The 22,851-nt window shown below is 43.2% G+C and overlaps 2 protein-coding genes across 4 annotated transcripts in view; both read left to right on the forward strand.

Moving 5' to 3' along the window:
• The window catches only part of Ephx2 (epoxide hydrolase 2), a 46,867-nt gene extending 40,085 nt beyond the window's left edge, over window positions 1-6,782 (forward strand). The window contains exons 13-20 of one of the 2 annotated variants that reach the window (XM_034499246.2): window positions 837-911; window positions 2,131-2,164; window positions 3,374-3,476; window positions 4,171-4,240; window positions 4,880-4,960; window positions 5,276-5,334; window positions 5,474-5,558; window positions 6,557-6,782. In XM_034499246.2, the coding sequence (XP_034355137.1) occupies window positions 837-911; window positions 2,131-2,164; window positions 3,374-3,476; window positions 4,171-4,240; window positions 4,880-4,960; window positions 5,276-5,334; window positions 5,474-5,552 (501 nt within the window). In that variant the 3' untranslated portion in view covers window positions 5,553-5,558; window positions 6,557-6,782. Of the gene's footprint in view, window positions 1-836; window positions 912-2,130; window positions 2,165-3,373; window positions 3,477-4,170; window positions 4,241-4,879; window positions 4,961-5,275; window positions 5,335-5,473; window positions 6,028-6,556 lie in introns of those variants that run through there. The other variant, XM_076930822.1, reaches the window with a different exon arrangement.
• A 153-nt stretch (window positions 6,783-6,935) lies between these two features.
• Window positions 6,936-22,851, forward strand: part of LOC117705917 (disintegrin and metalloproteinase domain-containing protein 2) — a 49,743-nt gene continuing 33,827 nt past the window's right edge. The window contains exons 1-6 of one of the 2 annotated variants that reach the window (XM_076930821.1): window positions 6,936-11,927; window positions 15,585-15,640; window positions 16,037-16,161; window positions 16,657-16,735; window positions 21,574-21,650; window positions 22,247-22,415. In XM_076930821.1, coding sequence (XP_076786936.1) covers window positions 16,709-16,735; window positions 21,574-21,650; window positions 22,247-22,415 — 273 coding nt within the window. In that variant the 5' untranslated portion in view covers window positions 6,936-11,927; window positions 15,585-15,640; window positions 16,037-16,161; window positions 16,657-16,708. The remainder of the gene's footprint in view (window positions 11,928-15,584; window positions 15,641-16,036; window positions 16,162-16,656; window positions 16,736-21,573; window positions 21,651-22,246; window positions 22,416-22,851) is intronic. The other variant, XM_034498699.2, reaches the window with a different exon arrangement.

Below are 22,851 nucleotides of genomic sequence, written 5' to 3' on the forward strand. Positions count from 1 at the left end.
AGTGGGCGGGAACACTTTTCAAGAAACAGCAGATGTAGTATTTCTGATATTTGACTATATTTGCGATGGACAACCCCTCTTCCACATTGCAGGGGCATCTCTGTTGTGCCATAAGCAAGCTCCTAATTACGTGTGTTGAATTTAAAAGGGTGATACAGAGGAGAAGTAAGTAGAAGAGATGCTGGGAGGTATGCACCTCTGTGCTCCCCTCTACCTACTTATTCCTCATTCCTGCAGCCTGGCATCCGGACCACACGGTGTTTGAGAGCTTGTCGTAGCCTATAATAGATAAGCAATTATCTGTAATAACACTCTCACGAGACAGAAGAACCTGGTAATTTAGTACCACCAAGGACATGTGTCCCAGCTCCTAACAAAGGAAATCCAATGCCCTGTCCTTAGGAAGATAGCCCTGAGAGCATTCTAAAGTCTGTAATGATTTAGGATCAAACTGAAGAAGATGGTGTTGAGAATCATTAAAGGAGACTGGGAACAGAGACATCTCGATACTTAAATTCTCAGAGCTTGGCTACCACCTTAAATCTATATCAGCCTCTTTGATTGCTGCAAGCCACACCTTATAGTAGGAATCCCGGCATCATCCACAGACCCACAGACCTTCCTGGAAATGCCTGTTAGCATCTTATATTCTATTTTAACCTTTTTCTAGCATGTATATCACAATAAAAAATTCAAGGAATGCAATCCTAATAAAATGTTAAATGGGCAGATGGGACATAAGGTAAGGCCTCCTGGCCTTTGGTCAGATGGGAGAGGGCTACAGTTTCCAGAGCATCTTGAAGAGATCTTTAATTATGCTTTCTTGACTGTTTTAGGGTGTGGCCGAGGCTGAACTGGAAAAGAACATGAGTCGGACTTTCAAAAGCTTCTTCCGAGCCAGTGATGAGATGGTAAGAGGTGGGAGATTGTGTGTGTGTGTGTGTGTGTGTGTGTGTGTGTGTGTGTGTGTGTGTGTGGTGTGTGTGTGGTGTGTGTGTGGTGTGTGTGTGTGTGTGTGTGTGTGTGTGGTGTGTGTGTGATGGTGTGGTGTGTGTGTGTGTGTGTGTGTTTTATAAATTTGGTTTGTGGGCTTATCTTTAGTGATGTTTAACCTGTACCAGCCTGTTTGTTTGGACTTTGGATGGCTCTCTTGGGTGGCTCAGCATTATTTGTCGTACATTCTGCTGGCAGTACCAACCCAGGCTCACTTCTTTGCTTGGCACCACGGGAGTTTCCAGATCACATGAACTGTGTCCACTCAAATTCACGGACCTGCAAAGGCAGGCCTCTGATGGGATCGAATGGATGCCTTTTGGGTTGCTCTTAGTGCTAAGCTGAAGCAAATAAACTTTGCCTGTGCCTACCATGGGTAGGCCTTTCCATCTCACCTGTTCATGGGTGCCTCTGGATGCTAAGGAGCCCTGGGTTGTCAGATGTTCTCTATGGCAGGACAGGAAGCTGGCTGTGCTAATTCCTCTACCATCTGTAAGTCTGTGCTCCTGCTCCCAGTGACTGGTGCGCCCAAGCCATTACTCAGATCTGCGAGTGTCTGCAGTTGCCATGAATGCGAGTTTCAGCCCCACTTTCTCTGAGAGGCCCCTTTGTGCCTTTCAGGTTTATCCTGTGTTATAACATGGCCCTATTTGCTATTTTACTTTCTATGGTTTCCGTTATTCTTGGCTAACCATGATCCCATAATATCCAAGGGCAAATTCTACAAAGAGTGTTTAAGTTATAAATTGCGTGCTACACTGAGAAGTATAATGAAATCTCACATCATCCCACTGATGTGAATCTGCTCTGTATCAGCAGGGGGTGGGGTGGGGAATGTCTGTAATTAATTATTCTGTTTTAGTATTGGCTGTCATTCTGATTATCCCATGATAGTGCCTCATTTATGAATCAAATATTAGCATAGGTGTCACGTACAGGATATGCATGGAGCACACAGTGTCCAGTGTCCTGTGCTATCCTGTGGTTTCAGGCTTGCATCCCCTATGTATTTTAACACCTATCCCCACATGAAAGAGTTCTCCTGTGGTCCTTGTGCATGCTAGCTCTTCTGTATTGAGTTGCAGTCTTCTTGTTTTGCCTCCCTTACGACATCCTCTCTAACTTTTCTCCCTACAGGGTTTCCTCACTGTGCATAAAGCCACTGAAATGGGTAAGAGGTATCCCTGGGAGGGAAGGGACAGCAGGGACCACATCAGCAGAATGCTAATGCTAATGGAGTCCTGTCCCTTCTGCCAGTGAAGAAGCCCTAAGCTTGCCTTGCTGTTCTGAGCTTCAACATGCTCAACAAAGGTTCCCTGATGATTAATGGTGTTACTCTAGTCTACTCCTTAGGGAGCTGAGCACTAAAGTCCTAAGACGCTTTGAGGACTTGGACAGAGTATCTGGGATAGGTCTCTGGTGATGGAATTGTAGGAATGCCTTTCGATTTCCTCTTAATACTAACCTTTCTCGTAAGCACCCTACCCAGGTAGGAGAGTTGGCTGCTGCAGTCACTAGTGTGTGCAAGGCAGATTGCACTAGATCCCACCTAAGTCTCCACTGGCCCTTCCACCCTGAGGTCCTGTTCTGGTCACTGTTCCCACTCATCCTCGAGCCCCCCCCCCACCATCCAGCGCCAACCCCACAAATGCTTGCTTCACTCCTAACACTGCCCTCTAGCCATTATTCATTTGTGTCTCAATAACAATGGTCACAGACACTCCTATGGCTATCACTGTGACCTCTGATTACAACTGGAAGAAGTGAGTCTCAGAAGGTTGACCTATGTCAAGAGGCCAAGCTGGGACCTGACCCTAGAGGTCTTCTCCTTTGAAGATATCTGCCTGCTTGCCTACCTTCTTTTCTTTTTCAGCCCCTTAGTAGTGTATTGATTCCATGTTCTGGGTGCCTGGCTGGGGAGGCCTGGGCTGCAGTGCTGTCCACAGAGAGCTTAGTGTTGTGCAGGGAGGCAGGCCAGCAGTAAAGATGTGAGACATGCAGGTGGGAGAGGTGCTCTGACAGGACCAGGACCCAGTGGGACAGGAGCACCAACTTGGTCTCCTATCCCTTTGACATTTAGCATCAAAGCCTGGAGTGACCGTGTCCTTTGTGTCTTGTAGAATAGAAAGATGTGTTTGTCCCCAAGACTCCTTTCAGGGCACTTCCAGGACACTGCATACCTAAGAAGACAACATGGCATTCTATAATGAGAACCTCACAGTAGGGCAGATTCCAGCCCTGAGGAACTCAGTGAAGAGAGGGCAGACGGACAGACATGAAGCCTTCACTCCAAGTTCAGACAGGGCAATGCCAGCAGGGAATGGCAGCTTTAGAACCATTGGCCCACAGCAGGAGAGAACACAGGTGTCTTTTTTTGCAGGGGGAATCCTTGTGAATACTCCAGAAGATCCCAGGCTCAGCAAAATTACTACTGAGGAGGAAATTGAGTTTTATGTACAGCAGTTCAAGAAGTCTGGCTTCAGGTAAAAAGATGGGAACCCTAGACATGGTAGAGGGCTGGTCAGCTGTTGGAGGATGGATGTAGTTCTCCCACCATAGTTCCAGTGAGCACCACTGTGACCTGTCTGTGATTGAATGTCCCCAGTGCCAGGAGGCTCACAACCTGTGGTGTGTAGCTTTCTTTGCGGTATCTAGCTTGTTCTTTCTTGTGTTTATTGGTAGGAGGCGGAGGTTTTTACTTGATTTGCAGCCATAGCTCCTCCAAGAATTGGGACAGCTCTGCATTCTGTCCCCAGAAAAGCAGAAGCCATGTGAATGAACCCAAATGTGCATGTCTTCTCACTATCTCTCGTCTACCATGTCCCTTCTCGCTGAGTTTTCTGAGTCAGAAAAGTGGCTTCTGCGTGTGGATGGGCTGCCACAAGTCCCACTCTCTGGTTCATATCTTGAGGATGAGGATAACCTGTGGGGCCAGCTTCTATTTGCCCCCCAAATCATATCAGAGGCCCTAGCCTGGTGACAGAGAGTTCCGGTACTCGGCCTTGCTGAGGAAGCAGGAGCTGTGGACGGGCAGCATGTGTCTGAGGGTCCCACTCTTGAATCCTGTAGCACTCACTGTCTCTGGCATAGTTGTCTCTAGATATTGTGGGTCACTGTGGGCCAACAGTGGCCAAGTCTTGGCTGCTCACCTGTGTTACTGTCTGACCCTCTCCTCAGAGGTCCTCTGAACTGGTATCGGAACACAGAAAGAAACTGGAAGTGGAGCTGTAAGGGGTTAGGACGAAAGGTGAGCACTGTGACCTCCTGCTACACACACACACACACACACACACACACACACACCACCTCATCACACAGACACACACAGAAACGCACAAACCAGTCATACATACACATACACAGGCACACACCTTACATAAACACACCAAACACACACACAGACATCACACACACATACATACACATACACCTCATCACAAAAACACTGGACACACACACATAGCAGTCATACATACACACAGAGAGACACACTTTACACAAAAATACCAAACACACACACACACCCCTTATTACACAGATACCAGATACACACATACCAGTCATACATACACACATAGGCACATGGCACACATCTTACACACACACACACACACACACACACACAGAGAGAGAGAGAGAGAGAGAGAGAGAGAGAGAGAGAGAGAGAGAGAGCACTGTATTGCTAGATCCAAATTCTGATGAACCATCCCTGAAGAGCTTGGTGGAGGCAGAGGACAGGGCAGGGCAAATGTCTTCTCATGGGGGTCGGGGAGAGGGCTCTTAGTGGCAGATACCCAAGGCATCTTTCCCTGGGCACAGATGGCATCAGGGTAGCTGAGTGCCAGATTCCCTTACTACCTGTTCTCCCCTCCTCCCCCCCCTCCAGATCCTGGTCCCAGCACTGATGGTCACAGCTGAGAAGGACATTGTACTCCGTCCTGAAATGTCCAAAAACATGGAAAAGTGGGTAAGGGCATGACCCTGCACTGTGGGTGTCAGAGTGTCCCTAGAAGAGAACGCTGGTGCCCAGAGGAGGATATCCCCATGATATCTTGGGTGGGGGTCAGGTAAAGATCTGCCCTGACCCAGCTTCCCTCCCTTTCCCTACACTTGCCATTCCTCATTTCTGTCCTGAATAACACAAAAGTCCTCCAAAAATGGTCTCTGGGAATCATAGAGGACAGGGTCCCCTCTCGAATGGCCTCTGCTGTACACTGCACTCACCCAAGTTAGCCCTATTAGTGGTCTGCTGCCAATCTTCCTGCATGGGATTTTCTTTCAGATCCCTTTCCTGAAAAGAGGACACATCGAAGACTGTGGTCACTGGACACAGATAGAGAAGTAAGGAGACTGGGGTCCCACCTGACCTGTGATTGCTACAGGCTTACTTCTGCTCAGGTCTGCCAGGACTTATCAGTCACACTGCCTTGGTGAGGACAGTGGGTCAGACAAGTTAACCTGCCCTTTCTTTCCCTTCCAGACCGGCAGAGGTGAACCAGATTCTCATCAAGTGGCTCCAGACTGAAGTCCAAAACCCATCAGTGACCTCCAAGATGTAGCCAGTGGTGTGTCCTCTACTGGGGACACATTTTAGTTTCTGGGATGTGACCTTATCCACAACCAGCAGATTGTCCTTTTGCCAGCTAGTGATTTTCTTTAAATGAAAATGATCGGATGTGGTATAATTTTAGATCTGGAAGAGAGTATGTGTCTAATTCTTTTGAGGATGACTGCACCATCAAAGAAGAGATCACACCCTCAATAGGAAGGTGTGGGGCAGCCCAGTTTGTACCTTTGCAGCCAAATCCAAGCCTGCTCTTTCTGAATCAGTAGGGACCCTCATTCAATGAAACCCTTCATGCTCCAGTTGCTTGTGTTCTTGAGAAGCCAGGCAACTGCTTGGAGAGGGCAGTGCTTTCTGAAGGACAGAAGCCTCAGATGGGCCTCCAGGTGACCTAGACCAGTTCTGTTCAGGAAGGATGCTGTGGGTGGTCGGTCCATAATGCTTCTAATAAATGTGTGCTCAGCTACTGATGCAGACGTCATCTGACCTTGCTGTGGAGTTAGATGGAATGTCATCTGTCATCTCATCAGGCTCAAGCTGGTTTATCTTTGTTCCTCTTCTGCCCCCTTTTGCATCCCCTCTTTTCTCTCATCACATCTAGAAAGACCCTAGGTCTCACTGATCTTGTCTTCTGCACTTGTCTGCCCTCTGTCCTGCTTTGGTGACCAGAATCTCCTAGAAGCAGCCTCCTAACTGCCTACACCACCCGTTGGATCCTCAAAGATTCACACAGGCTATAGCCGATGCTCTAAGACCCACCCAGCCTGGCTCACCACCCCAGTTCCTGTTAATAGTTGCTCTCTAGTTTTTCTATCCTCAAATCTTGCACTCACACCAGGCGAGCTCTCCTAACCCTCACCCAAACTGTGTATTCCCTCTTACGGAGTCCCCCAGATGCCTTCTTGACCAAGCCTCAGTCTGAATGGTGTGTCTTCTCTCCTTGCTGCCCAAGCTGGGTCCATTCACATATATTTACGTGCACATACCCCTTCATTTCAGGTGGAGTCCCTCATTCTTATGACCTGTCCAGAGGAACTTGACCCAGTGGTGACCTCAGCTTCCATTGACTGAGCTCTCTGTATTGAGATTCTGCCTCCTAAACCTGGAGATCAGCCAGTATAGATAACTGATCTGCTCCTTCCTTGCTGTGACATTGAGGAAGTGCCCTGTACTTAAGTCCCCACAGCTTTAAAGAGAACATCAATAATACCTAACAGTCAGGTGATGGTGGTGGTCAATGTGTGATATCTATATCTATACCTATACCTATACCTATACCTATACCTACATACATACGTGTGTGTGTGTGTGTGTGTGTGTGTATGTGTGTGTGTGTGTGTGTATGGTATAGCGTTTGACATTTATATCTAGATTGGGAGCCACATGGAGGGACAGCTACAGACAGGTGGTTGTGAGGACCTTTGTTTATACTAAGACAAGACCTTGGAGGGCTTTAGTTTCAGTGACACCAGGATCGCCTTCATCCTTCTGGACCATAAAATTGAAAGACAAACATGTGACCTGGCAGAATATTTCTATGAGACAGAAAACAGCATTTTCCTAGCTAGATATATGCAAGCTCATCTGTAAGGAAGACTATGAGAAGGTTCCCCTAAACCAGCAGAATGACTCAGATATTACAGAACCCAAATGAATCGGGCCCATAGCATTGCAAAACCAAAACAAACACATAACCGGGCTTGCAAGGTTGAAGGTCGTAAGTGATGCTGGATGGGCAGAGGACTCTAGGTTATGTAAGAAAATTCCATCACATCCAGATGATCAGCTCTGGGGAACGTTGGGCCACAGCTAAACTACTGTAGCTTTGGCAGCCAGGGGGTTAACTGGGCAGAGAGTGGTTCAGGTACCATTTTTAAGTAGATTTGCTTGGAGTCTTTCTAAAGTTATTTTACTATAAAACAATAGTTTTTTTTTTTTTTTTAAAGATTTTAGTTTTATGTATAGAGTGCTCTATCTGAATATACACCAACATGCCAGAAGAGGGTATCAGATCCCATTATAGATGGTCCTGATCTACCATGTGGTGCTGGAAATTGAACTCAGGACTTCTGGAAGAGGTTAAGAGCCAGTGCTCTTCAACTGCTGAGCTGAGCCAGTGGTTGTATGTATGTATGTATGTATGTATGTATGTATGTATAGGTATAGGAGCCAGCCAATAAAGTGATAGTCTTATTTTGTTCCTGAGGGTATAAATAGTCAGTGTAGTCCTCCCGCACCCCCTAACCCCCATTCTCTTGAAAGAGGCAAGGCAGCCCCATATCCATACCAGGGGAGAGAAATGGCTCTGCCTTTGGTGAACTGAGATGACTCATACCATTTGATTTCCAAGAGAAGTATCCTCTTCAAGGCGGGTCTGTTAGGCTGACAGAGAAGAAGCTATTGCTGTTCTTCTTAAAGCTTGATGAACCCATGGTTTAAGGCCTTGAGAACTGATAAGCTAATCTGTATATTGCTCTTACCAATGTTATCATCAGCATATTAAGAAAAAGAGTACACACTGAAACCTAGGTGTGTGAAGAGACAAAGTCTCATAAGTGTCATAAGAACAGATATATGTAGGGGTCTGTGGACTTGAGGTTATATTGGCCAAAGGTTATAATTATACCCAGGTTCAAAGATTAAGGTTTAATCCTTAAAAAGAAGTTTAAGACTTAAAAAACAGACATTCAGCAAATCAATGAATGAAAGTTGTCTTTTGGTGAAACATAAAACTGACAGGCTCTTAGAATAAGAGGGAGTTGGGGGGACACTCAATTGATAACTCAGGGACCCAAAAGACATTGAATAACTAGCACTCCAGGAGGATAAGAGAGCACAAGGGGCTGTGAGAACAATTACAGGCCAATAAGCAGGGGGTGTGAATAAACTAGTGACCTCAGCAACCCAGAGTGAACCCTGAAGAAGCAGAGAACCTGAGCAGGCTAACAAGTGATGGTTTCAAATCAATAGTAAGAAGATGCCCAGTGAGAAAGCCCTGGACCAAGTAGCTTTACTGCTGACACCTATCCCAACTTCTAAAACCCAAAAAACTAATAGCAATCATTAAACTATCAAACACAAGTGACATCAGGGAATTCTCCAGACTCAGCCAATGAGATCAGCATTAACTACCCTGATCCCAGAAGCCAACAAAGACCTAACAAAAACTAAAGACCAATAACCCTAATGAACACTGATATTTAAAAATAAACTCAGTAAAATACTAGCAAAAAATAATAAAACATCCACATTAAAAAGTTTATACGCCATGATCAAGTGTGTGCAAGCCAAATACATGAGACAGAAAGAAATCATGATGAAATTAGAAACTCTTAAGACCTAATATTAATGTAATAAAGCATAGCTAAATAAAATATACAATGTCAATGTATAATACTCAGATAATGAGGTTAAAGCAGGGAATGTGTGGAAATTGCTACATTTAAATGAACACGAGGAAAATAAAAGTTTTTGAAAAATATATAAACTTCCATTTTTAGCAGCTAGAAAAAGGACAAACCACAACCAATAAAAACAAGAATCAAGTCAATGAAACAGGGAAAATATATTAACATATCAGAGAGTGAAATCTGACTGTCCTCTTCATACATTTTTAATTCAGTAACAAGAGAAAAAAATCATATTATCAAGACTATTTTTAAAAGATCATCTATGTGGAAGGCCTTTAAACAGTTGACATAGGAGAGGGGGCTGCTTATATTTTTGCAAATAGACTTCAAAACTCAGAAAAAATAGATAAAACCTTTGAGAAATAAACTAGCACAACTGAAAAGAGACTAACTGGGTATTTTTAAGAAATTAGATCCACAATAAAACCAATCCTCTGACAAGGAAAATTCCAGCTCTTAATCCCTATTCACAAATTCTGGGAGCAGGGGGAAGCCCACAGTATTGCACAGTGAGACTGTTCCAAAGCCTCCACAGGGCAAGCATGCCTCTGATGAAAAATCCTGGTGAGTTCATTTCGGCAAAAGAAAACTGCAAGGATCTCATTAAATTTGGAGACAAAGATTCTAAAAAGGGAATGTGGGCAAATCAATAAAGAAAAATTTAAAAATGACAAAACGTTACAAGGACACAAGTTCACTTCAATAGTTTAACTCACACATGGACTGAAAAATAAAGAAAGTCTTGTGACCAGCTTATTTATGCAGAAAGGGGATTTCAGTAAATTGAATATCCATGATAAAATCCATAGGAAACTCCCACCAGTTTGAAATAAAAGAAAACTTCTGATTATGACTAATGGTATCAACAGAAAACTACCAAAAGTAAAGAGTGAACACAGATTTTTATAGTCATTACTTCTAATAAAGGGATTCTATCTAGAATCTATTTCTAGCTTCCATGTGCAATGAGAGAAGCAAAGCAGCCCATTTAGAGAAGGGGCCAGCATCTCAAGGAGGCAACTGCCAAAGAGGTAACTGTTCATGAGGCTGTTTTATGTGTATATGCATGCATGAATAATATATACACATATGTATATACATATTATATACATATTATATATTATATATACACACATGTATGTATACATACATGTACATATATATTTGCCAATAAAGAAATACAGAAAAGTATTACCCACCAGGAATAAACAAGTTCAAACCAAAACAAACAAAATATAGAAAGTAAGGATAGGCATTTGTTCCAGTTACATTTTGCCACAGTAACAAACACCATGGCCAAAAGGAACTTAGGGGAGGAGGGGATTTATTTGGTGTACACTTTCAGGTCACAGTCCCTTGGGGGAAGTCAGGGCAGAAACTCAATTAGACACTTAAAGCAGAAAGCATAGAGAAATGCTGCCTATTGGCTCATTCCTAAGTCCATGTTTAGCCAACTTTCCTATACAGCTCAGGACCAGAAGCCCAGGGAATGGTGTCACCTACAGTGGGCTCTGCCCTTCTACATCAGTGAACAATCAAGACCACCCCCCACACACACACCCCAAGACACACCACAGACAATCTGATCTCAGCAATCCCTCAGATTAGACTCTCTTCTAAGGTGACTGACTCTAGGCTGTGTCGAGTTAACAGAGCTAACAAGAACAGTGCTGACAGAGAATCTAGAATCTTCATACACTTCTGGTGGAATGTAAATTTGGAGCACAATCTTGAAAGATTCTTCAGAAATATTTGCAAGACATACTCTTCCATCTGGCAACTTCCCCCTGGGAATAAATTCAGTAGGAATACCTCAGTATTGAACCAAAACCATACACAGGGATGTATATCTACAATACCAAACACATGGTGGTCTATTCAATGTGCACTATGCACCAATGGGATTCTGCTGTCATGGATGGAATCTACTCAGGGATCTAGATATGAAGGAATACAGTGTCTCGCCCTCTTTGGGAAAAGTTCAAGGCAGACAAAACTAGTCTGCGATTGTGAGAATTGCCAGGGAACAAGCCGAAGGTTTGATGCTTCTGTCCTTAGCGGCTGATCTGGGTTGTAGTTACCCTGGTTTGTCTCCTTAAATGTTAGTCAGACTGTCCACCTATGATTGACACTATCCAAATATATGCAAAGTACTGTTTGATACTGAAACATTTTTTTGTTATTAAGAGAGTCAAAAACAAAACAAACAAACAAAAAAAAGAATTAAAAGTTCATATACGTATACGTGAACCTTTCTGCTGCTCGGCTGTTCCATGGATTCTGACTTTCCGGAGTGAGATTTGCCCCCCTCTATCGCCCATCCTCCCTTTTCCCTTCTTCGGTCTCAGATTTCAAGCCTAGCAAGTATTTCAAACCCCACCAGATTTGGAGCAGCATAAAAGCCTCCGGCACACAGATGCGCTGCCTGCAGCCCTCACCTCGCGCCCCCAACTGCCCTATAGAGGGCCAACTGCCATTCCCCGGGGCTGGGGTCCAGGAGGCCAGGCCATGTGGCTCATCCTGCTTCTGCTGAGTGGGCTGAGTGGACTTGGCGGCCTTAGCGAGCCCCAAACAGAAGGCAGTGAGTAACAACCCATCTTGGGGCCTTTGAGAGCCAACCTGGCTCCTCTTTCCGTCCATGTTGCCTTGGGCGTCCCAGGATCGCACTTTAACAGCTGAAATGCGAAACGGATGCATGGGGCTTTTCCACAGGCTCCAGGACCCTAAGAAACGATATTGGAGGATGGGGTGGTCCCAGGCTTGGCTCCTTCAACACTCCAGTTTTAGCTCCTGTTTCAGGTTGATGATGCTTCATGGGATAAGGTCGAAGGTTCTCAGTGTGCAAGGGGTGTGGCTCTGAGAACTGCCTTTTGCACCTTGCAGCTCGTGAGAAATTACACGTGCAAGTCACGGTGCCAGAGAAAATCCGGTCCGTCACAAGCGATGGCTACGAAACTCAGGTAATTAACTGCCAATTTGCTTACGATTTAGAAGTCACAAGTATTTTTCTTGTCGTGAGGTTACCTTGGTATTTCTCATCCACGCTCACTCAATAGATTTTATATGTACGCCCTGTTTTTGCCAACATTAACAATGCTTAGAAAAATCACTGCTGATGACGCTGGATTTCTCAGTCCCACGTCCATCGGTGCTTTTGAATATTCACACGTTGACCTGGCACACCAAAGGCTCTCTTCCCAACCACCTATCCGGCTGTGTTTGGAGGAGAGGTGATGGTTGTCATTTGATAGAACTCCTTTTTTCCACTTTGTAAATATGTTCCTCATTAAGACTATTCTTTTCAAGCTGGTGTTCCTTCTCTTTAAGATTATTTTCCTTTGTTTTTTGTTTGTTTGCTTGCTTGCTTCTGTTTTGTTTTGTAAGTAAGCTCTAGAATCGGTTGTGTTTCTTGAAGTATCAAACCTCTGTGGCTGGTCATTAAGTGCTCATGTGCCCTTAGCATTTCTCCGTCTGTAGCTCTGAAGGGTGAAGCTTGTAAATTTTTATGCATCTTTTTGAAAAGGAGTGTGTGTGTTTATGAAATTTTAATCATTAAGTTAAAGGGGTCATTTTAAAAAGTAGTTGTTTTCTTTTTAACTGGAAAGCAAACAGTTTGCTTTTTTTTTTTTTTTTTCTACCCGGAGGGACTCACCAGTATCGATTTGTAACATGCAGAGTACAAAATAAAAAAGCAGTTTTCTTAACTGTAAAAAACTCAAATTGTCTCTCTTGTTAATGGCTGCATGCCTATATTACCCTGTAAGGAACCTGCCGGCTCCCTTAAAACAAAGAGGTTGTTGTGGTTGCTGACTGGAGGGACACAAGGCACATTTACAATTAGTGTGTTTAGTAAAGAATATGCTAAGAGGAAGCTACTGAAAGTGTAAGTAGATGGAACTCACAGAAGAGTAAAGCACCAAATGCCAGTGTGAAAGCTGAGGATCTGCAGAGAATACATTGTGATACACAGGGCTGGTGGAAGGAGAGAAGACCAAAACTCAACTGGGGTAACTGGAAGTCTGGGAGGGCTAAGGAGCACTTTTTTTTTTTTAAAGGAGTCCTTGGATCAGGTTTACAAAATGAAGCAGGGGAGAAAAAATAAATAAAACCTAACTCTTTGACACATCTGAATACCAGGGGAAGAAAGAAATAGCAAAATTCTGTCTTAAAGACAGAATAACATGAGGGTTGGAGAGATGGCACAGTGGTTAAAAGTGTTTGCCCAATCTTGAGGACTCCAGCCCAGAGCCCAGCGCCCAAGCTAGGTGTCTGAGTGCTGCCTCCTGGCCTCTGTGAGTACACACTCATGGATGCATTAGTTAATTAATTAATTAAATCACCTAAAAACGTATGTCGTGAGACAATAAGTAAACAAATAACCTTAACAGGAGAAAAGAGGAATAAAGCAAATGCTTTACTTCCTAGTTTTTGATAAATCTGGTTTTATAGTCATTTACTAAAACAAAATACCTTTCAGAAATGGAACAGAGTAATGAATGATTCCAGACTAAGCCAGCATGGTAACTCATGTCTGTATTCCCAACACCTATGAGGCTGAGGCAAGATCTGGCGCTCTCTTCTGGCCTCCCATAGTATTGCATACATATGTATCCACTACCTGACAGATAGACAGAATAATTTTTAAATTTTTAAAATATTGTTTAACACTTGTTTTTATTTTTGTTTTACTTCAATTATTTTATGCATGAGTGGTCTGCTGCATGTAGTACATGCCAGAAGAGGACATCAGGTTTCTTTATAGATGGTTGTGAACACCATGTGGTTGCTAGGAATTGAACTCAGAACCTCTGGAAGAACAGCCAGTGCTCTTAACCACTTAACCACATCTCCAGCCCTTTAAATAATTTTTAAAAAGAAGATACTTAAGCAATACTATACTCTAATCACAATCATGTAAATGTGCACATCCAAATTGCAAGTGTTTGAAAATTATTTTTTGTTCACTGTTTGGGTCTTTTCTTTTCTTTTCTTTTCCTTTCTTTTCTTCTGAGTACTTGTGATTGAGCCCACTGCCATATACATGCTAGGCAAGTACTCAACCCCTGAACTACATCCCAAGGTTGTGTTTAAATTATAAGTAAACTTGCAAACTCACTCAGTTGTCAATAAAGATCCCTTCATATGTAGCATACATAGCTAGCACCACCTTGCTTATAACTGTAAAACAAATTAAAACTAATTCCAGTAATAGGATGAATGAATAAACTGCTATATTCAGAGAGTGAACCTATTACACTGGAGGGGAGAAGTGGGGGAGTTTGATGCACCAGTAACAGCGATGGTCCTAGGGGCTGTAACAATGCCAGCTGTGTCTGAGACCATGCTTTAAACAGATAGACCACTTGTTTATGGAAGGACAAAACTCATGTAAATCAACACTTATGCAAAACAAACCACTGTTTAAATATTCATAACCAGTGTGACCGTGAATGGTCTCCACGAGGTTTAACATCCTGACAGGCTGGGCGATGTCAGAGGGCTATGCCCCACTGAGCGTGCATGATGCCACCTTCAAGTACTATCAGTGTTTGGCTTTTTAGGTGATGACATAGCATTTTACTGATTTTTTAATCTAGTACATGACAATTAAAAACTATAACTAAAGCAGCTTACAGAGAAGTCAGAACACCCTTTACAAATAGCATACAGTTAAACTATTGGGAAGTATCCCATAAGAGATCTAGAGTGAAGTAACAGTGCCCACTGTTATTTTTTATTTACTATTGTCCTGGAAGTACTTACTGACACATGCAAGAAGGAAAGAAAGCAAGAGAAAAGGTGAATGGGCAAAAGAATTGGAGAGAAGTGAGGGGACATCATTATTTACAGATGGACAAACAAAATAAAATCTATAATAAGTCAGATCAAAACCCAACAGCAAAAATTATATAAGCACGACCGAAATTTTTTTTAAATGCACTATGTTTTTAGTTTGGCAAAGAAAAAAGTATAAAGCAGAATTTCAAAAAAGAGCTTTAACTTACACTAATAATAAACAATCTAATTGTAAGTAAATCTCACAAATGTGTAATCTTTTCACTGAAGACGAGGAAATGAAATGTGCCAAGCTATGCTATTAATTACACACTTGCGGGTTAAAAGGAGCCAAGTCTCGGCCGACAGGCAGGTTGAGAACAGGTAACTCCAGGAAGAGTCTCTAAATCGTCACACTGGCATTGGTATAGTAGTTGGTAAGCTCCAGATTCACACCATGAGCAAATTTCATAAAACCCACAAACAACACACACCGAGTTCTCGGCCTCCTGCTCTCCAATATGCAGAATTTCTATGAAGCAATCTTGTTGTATTCTGCCCAGATATGAAGCATGAGTTTTATACTGATCTCAGTCTTTAGCAAGCTAATACAGTTACCAGATTAAAATGTAACCCATTCTTTAGAAGGTCTACCTGCTTGGGTAAATTAACAAGTGATAAATCACACCACATTTCACTAAAACAAGTCAACATCAAACTATAAATTTTCTCTTTTTATTGCATTAATATGATTTAGGGGATATAGCATTCATATAAAAAAGTTTTTTCTTGATAACTCCCTCACCCCATTTTCCGTTTTTAAAAATATATTCTCCTTCCAGGTGACCTACAATCTCAAAATCGAAGGGAAAACATACACCCTGAACCTAATGCAAAAGTAGGTGACTGTCGCATCTTTAACCGCCTTGCTCTTGCCTGTTACTATGTCCAGTAATTACCCACAATGCACTGATCTTATGTCCAGGAATTTTCCAGTTATAAGCTGTTCATCTTGTCCTCTTGTTTTCTCTCCTGAGACAGAATCTTCCTGTGTAGCCAAGGCTGGCCTAGTACTCACTAACTCCTCGCCGCCGCCCCCCTCCCCCGCAGCCCTCGTCTCCCCAGTGCTGGGGTCGTAGGCATAAGCCGCCTCTCCCTGATTTGTACTTCATCTTTCTCCACCTTTGTGTTTAAAAGACTATGATGTCTCTGAGACAAATCCTTTTGTCCCCAACATGAGAAATTTTCCATTATGCTGCAATTTCATTTAACCGTTGTTACTTCTCCTCATAAGATGCAGGCATTGGCTCTACCTCCCCATGTGTGTGTGCCCACTGTTATGAACTCCGCTCTGTGAGTGTTACCTCCAGTGACCCTTTCTACCGCTCTCTGAGACATGGAGGCTTCTCTTTGGAAATGGTTTGTTTCCTATGATCCTCTCCCACGTCTTTGGGACATGGGGGCTTTGGGAATGACTTGGTGACTGTTTCTGCCTGATCCTTCTGGGTCTTTCTGTGGGGCTCAGCATTTATATTTGTCCTTCATTCTAGCATCCTAGCAATACAGGGAGCTGCTGGGGATTCAGTTCTCAACTGCCTGTAAGATAGTTTAGGTTGTTACTGATTTGTGTCAAACATGTCCTGGAATGGGAAGCTTCCTTCTGTCCATGGTCTGTGCATAGCAAGCACCTTCATCTATTTAGTTGTCAATAGGAAAACACTATCATTTGTGTGGCTTGTAAACAATAGCTTTGCCTATTTGTGAGAAGTTTAGCAAAGGTAAAAGATCCGGACACTGAAAAATCTTTTTCTGAAAACTTATTTAGAGATACTAATGTCTGATGATAATCTTTTCAAAGTTAAACCTGTGGGAAGCAAATTTTTCACTAAGTGCATTTTCTCTTGGCTTCTACAGAGCGTTCTTGCCTCCCAGCTTTAGAGTCTACAGTTACGACAACACAGGGATCATGAGGCCCCTTGAGCAGAAGTTTCAGGTATAAGTTCCAACTCGCTCTGCCTGGGTGGTATGGTCCTGGGGTGCAAGGATATCCTCCTTAGTTCTGACATAAACATAATCATTTTTCCTTTTGGTGATATGTGCTTAGCCCATGAAGCAGGTGATTACCAAACCAAATCAGACTACAATGTTTCCTAGCTGTGGGTTTCCCAATGGTGCACACATGTGCATGTGTGGCAAGCCAGGATTTGAATCGAGGAAGGTCTATCTGGGAAGACAAGGGAACCCCAAGCTGTTCTCTGAAGTTTGCTCAAGTACCACATTATGAGAACACATTATGTTAAGTTTCCACGGACATTTAGGAAAATATTACATTTTTCGCACATTTGAAAAACTTGAAGCTTTGTTTAGCAATATCTACATGGGGGTGGGAGTGGGGAAGCAACTGAAATGTGGGTGAAACTGCAGAACTTCGCCATGTCTGAAGTTCACTTTATTATTGCCATTGCCCTGCCCTGCACTTACTGCTTCCTCTCCCTCCTCCTCCCCTCCTCCCTTCCCTACTCCTGTCTCTCTTCTTCCCCTCCTCCCTTCCTTCCTCCTCTCTTTCCTCTTCCCCTCCTCCCTTCCCTTCTCCTTTCCCTCCTCCTCCCCTCCTTCTTTCCCTCCTCCTCTCCTTCCTCCTCCTCTCCTCCTTTTCCTCCTCCTCTCCCTCCTCTTCTCCCTCCTTTTTTTCCCTCATCCTCTACCTCCTTCTCTTCCTTTTTTCTCCTTTGCATTTTCATTTTCTAAACACTGATGCCATCATTTTTAAAGGCTAAGATTTTAACAAAACAAGTAATAGACATGGCCCTTGTGTCTTGATTTCTTTTCCTGCTGCTGTGATAAGAATACCCTCGCAAAGGTGACTTAAGGGAGAAAGGGTTTGTTCTGGCTTAAAGCTGAAGTTCATCACAGTGATGAAACTGAGCTTAAAGCAACTGTTCACATTACATCCATGGTTAGAAACAGAATGATGGATACATCCTACCGCTTGGCTCCCTTTCTTCATTTATAAAGTCTTGTATCCCAGGCGGGGAGTAGCACCAACCTGCAGTGGATTGGTATTCCCAATTCAATGAACAAAATCATGATAATTCCCCCAACAGGCATACCCAGAGACCCACCTCCCAGGTGACTGTAAATTTTGTCAAATTGACCATTAACACTCTCACACCTTACCTTAACTGTTGTTTGCCAAAAAAGCAAAAACATATGAGTTGATATTGATATATAAAAATGCATATTGTCTAATGGTACTGTAGTGTTAAAAAGAGAGATTTACATATGTGTTCATGTATGTATGAGAGACAGACAGACAGACAGATAGACACAAGGTCACCATAGCCCACATTTAAACATGAAGACATATACCTTTAATCTCAGCACATAGGAGGTAGAGGCAGACGGACTAGGAGTTCAAAGTCACCCTCGAATACATAGGAAGTTTACCAGCCTAGACTGTATCAAGAAAAAAAAAAAAAAAACAGTAGGAACAACACAAATCTTATGAAGTAAAAGCCTACATGCTTACACATATGTATAATCTCAGAATTCAGGAGGCAGAGTCAGGAGGGTTTCTAGTTCAAGGCAGTGGGGATACAGCGTGTGAGACCACTTGTACACATGGTTAGACTCTGCCTTCTTGTCTCCAAAGTACAACTTTAAGAAAAGGCTGAGAAAAGAATGCTTTACTTAAAACATGCTGAGCTGCTAAACACTGGTCTCAAATGCGGCAGACACAGGGCTTCACATAGATAACCTGGGTTTCTGTTCTTCCCTTAAACCTATTTCTAGACTAGGAAAATTCAAGTTCATTGAGTAGGTTTTAAAAAGAAAAAGAAAAGTTTACAGAATTGTTTTTGTGATTTTTCAAACCCTGTATTCATCCCTAAAATCATACTACCCTGGAGATAACGACACAGGCCAAAGAACAAATCAACTTTGTAGACCACCATACTCCATCTTGATACTGGCACACTAGGGATTGGGGGCTCAGCAGATGCATTTTCAGAGAATCCAAGCATGCAGCCTCCAGAAAATGGGGAGATTATATTAAAGTCCTCCTTCCCAATCATTTTGTGCTTGTTTCCTTATATATCTTGTAATATTTTTTTTTGAATTTAGACATTTTGCATAGTGTCATGTAAGCAGTCTGAGTTTCGTCTCCCCCATCCCTTGACACTTGGAATTGTTACTAGTTTTTGTTTGTTTGTTTGTTTGTTTTTGTCTGATAGCTGCCTGGCAAAATCAGTCCTCTCTCCTGACCTCCTGTTAAGTCTGTGATGTCATTTCATAGGAAGATAAAGGTTAAGGTTATGCCCATGGTCAGCCTGGGCAGCAGTGGTCATGCAGGGTTCTCTTTGCCTTTCCCTCTGGCCACACCACTCTCAGACGCTATTCCTTGCTGGTTGCTGCCTTGATTTCACAATGCTTTAGGGCACATACGATTCTGCAGCTTCCTCCAATCCAGTGTGCCTGTCTTCGAGGGACAGCTGCATAGGTCAAGGTTCCAAGTTTGTTGTCACCCAGAACACTCCTCCGATCCATCTGCTTCCCACCTGTCCTTCACAGGCTAGCTGGCTGAGCACTGAGAGAGTTCACGGATCTAGCATAGCCCTCTCCCTACAAACTGTACCTTTCTGCCTGTTTTTTTTTTTTTTTTTTTTTTTTTTAATATGCCTACAGGCACAAGCTTCTCCTTGAACTCTTGCAAATAATGTCTCAGAAAAGACTGGTTATCATCATCTGCCCAACAGTCTACTTCTCTCCGGGTCAACCTCTGAGTCAGCCCTGGCAATCAGAAAGCACATCCTGCCAGCATCAATGTCCACTCTGAGGCCACCCTCATCTTTGCTCTTGGGGTTTATCTTCAGGGCTCACTCTTGGTCTTTATTAAAAGCTGACGCTAACAAAAAGGTTTTCTGAAGTACGCTCTGGACCAGTCCTTCGAGCTTTTCTCGATCAGAGTTGGACGGGTACATCAGTGCTGACCTTGACTTCTGATTACATGAGGCAAACCCAAAAGTGGAAGCTTCAGATGATTGGGGTGGGGGGACAGATGACATCTCAATCTCTGCTGTCATTGGTCACTGAGTTAGACAGTCTCCAGTTTCCCAGCATCCCTTGCTTCTCCCCACAGGTTTTCCCGTGACCCCATCTGCCTATGCTCTTCTGGCTTCTCCTTCCACTCTGTTTCCTCCTGTGCAGAGCGAGGCCTTGTTGGCAATTTTCACCGGGCTGATTTGGAAGGGTTTCTGCAGTGAAACCTACCTGGTGTGTGCTGCTAAAATATTCTAGTCTTTCCTAATTGTCTTTTTATGCTCCACAGTTCTACACGTGCCCACAGGCACGTACAAATGAAAACACATGGGATGTGTACTTTTTTTTTTTTTTTTGAGACAGGATCTTACTATGTAGCCTTGGCTAGCCTAGAACTTTTTATGTTGACTGAGTTGGCCTTAAACTCACAGAAATCTACCTGCTTCTGTCTCCTGATGGCTGGGTTTAAAGGTATACACTGTCACACCTGCTAATATGTTTTAATCACATATTGGCCATGTTTGATGATGCAGTCAAAACACTTGTGAATCTTTGAAGAGTTTTCAGTCTTGAGCTTGGAACCATAGTTCAGTGGTAGAGTTCTTGCCTAGCATGTATGAGGTTTTAGGTTCAAATACCAGCGCTGTAAGAAATCAACTTCAAGCATCTCCAGTCTTGCTCTAGTAACTGGTCTGGAGCCAGCATCTAGCTTGCCAGCTTCTGCCCCCACAGATTATTGTCCCTACCCCAGAGAGATCACTGTTTAGTGCCACAAAGCCAAAGACAAACCCTAGGCTGAGTTCCACCTGCACAGTTTTTCCAACAGTCAGAGAAGACCACTGCGAACCTCACAAATTCTCAGCTCAGCTCCTCAGGGGAAATCACACAGTATTTACACAGCCTGGGACCAGGGCACTATCTCTCTTTGCCTCTTGTATGGTCCAGTGCTTTCTGTTAGGGCTGTTGCTGGTGCGTGAGTCACTTACTATGGAAACTACACAAAAACTAGATATTGTCATGTGATCAGGCTGGCAGCCATCTTGGATCCAGGTGGATTCTGCCCACCCTTCCCTGAAGAGGAATTTTCATTCTGTAAGCATCCTATCCTCAAAGACAGACAAGATGAGAGTAATGTTAATACTCCCTTGGAGGGTTGGGGTGGGTGGAGGCAGCCACTGAAAAACACTTGGCTCTCTCATGCCACATCCTCAGCTCAAAGGCAGATACAGGAATCCCACCTGAACGTGCATCTTGAGACCTCCTTTTGTGTGTCTCTCTCTTCCATGGCTTGCATCTCATTTCCTCAGAAACCCTGGCCACCTCCCAGAACCTGAAAGCTCCCTTGCCTGGGAGATGGGGTAGGGGAAGCACTTGCAGCAGAGTCTTGGAAAGCCACATAATAAGATGCTCAGAGAGCGCAATGATCCTGTTTCTGGGGTTATTACTGCTTCTGTGAGAAGGCTCTGTACAAGCCAATCTAGCAACATACTCAAATACTCTTGAAAAATAATTTCTCTTTTTGATTCATTTTGCTGCTCTAGCATGCATAGTGAAACCCTTTCTCAGAGAGAGAGGACAGACAGAGAGACAGAGATAGACAGACAGAGGCAGAGAGACCATGTGAAAATATGACTGTAAGAACACTTTTGAAAATTGTGTGCCTCTCACTGATCTTATGGATCTGCTTTGGAAACAACTGGCATTTGATACACACACAACATAGCTGACAATCTTATGTGATAATGTTATCTTTACCACAAGGGATACAGCGTGTATCTTATCTTTGTGTTTCAGAATATCTGCTACTTCCAAGGATACATTGAAGGTTATCCAAATTCTATGGTGATTGTTAGCACATGTACTGGACTCAGGTTGTAATACATAATTGTATATAAAATGGTGTTTTCTTTAAATTAGTGTGGGTATGTGGGTATGTGTGCAAGTGTGTAAGTGTGCAGAATGCAAAATAGATAATAAATGGAAATTATTTTAAATGATAGATTCTATCCTCAATACTAAATTTAAGTTATTCTTAAATTTTTGGAGTTGGTGAAAGACTCTCAGCATTTGTTTTTTTATGTGTGTATGGGTGTGGCTGCATGGGCGTGGCTACATGGGCGTGGCTGGGTGGGTGTGGCTGTGTGGGTGCTAGGTTAGTACAGTGCAGCAACAGGTAGCTGCTGGAGCTGCCTTGTGGAGCTGGGAACCAAACCCTGGTCCTCTACATGAGCAGGAAGCTTTATCCACTCAGCCCTTCTCCAACCCCACAAAGGTCATAAATTATCAATAGCTGGAAGATAATAATCACATTGCTACTGTGTAGTGTGACTCTCCAGTAGCTCAGTAAAAGTTAATGACCTTATGAAAGTCCCTTAGTTACCTGACAATTAACTGGCACCTTCACACACATTCTTTCATTTATAACTAGTACTTTCTTGTCGTTGTTGTTCTGGTTTGACTTTGTCAGGGGCTTTCTTCAGTTTGGAAATGTCAGCTATGGAATTGAACCTCTGGAATCTTCCAGTGGTTTTGAACATGTGGTCTACCAAGTGGAACCTAAGAAAGGAGACACATTACTCTACACCGAGGAGGATATGGATTTAAAAGACCTGCAGTATAAGATACGAAGTATCAAGGTAGGGGATTAATTAGGTGGTAGCAAGTAACTTCCTGAAAAACTATTTACTTACATACCCCAGCCCCCCACACACAGACAGATACCACAGGGATGTGTCCATCAGAAGGCTCATCTGGCACAATATTTAAGACTAGTTACGTGAGTTTTCCTGCTCTCTTCCTTAATAGTGTTAGCGATGCCCTCCTCTTTGTTTCTGAAGTTATTAATCTATGCAGCTCTCATTTTTAAGTAATTGAGCTTCCTCTTTGCCAATTCTGTACGTGTATGTAATGGATGTTGATCATGTCCATCCATCCCCCTGCCTCATCCCATTCCCACTTTATCTGTAGCCCCTCCTCCTTCGGTTCTGTCCCCTCCTATTTTCATGGCTTGTGTTTTTCTGTTTTGTTTTATTGTTTTTGCTTTGTTTTTGCAAGTCACTGAATTATACTAGA

Source organism: Arvicanthis niloticus, chromosome 3 (assembly GCF_011762505.2).
Source record: "Arvicanthis niloticus isolate mArvNil1 chromosome 3, mArvNil1.pat.X, whole genome shotgun sequence".
NCBI classification, from domain to species: domain Eukaryota; kingdom Metazoa; phylum Chordata; class Mammalia; order Rodentia; family Muridae; genus Arvicanthis; species Arvicanthis niloticus.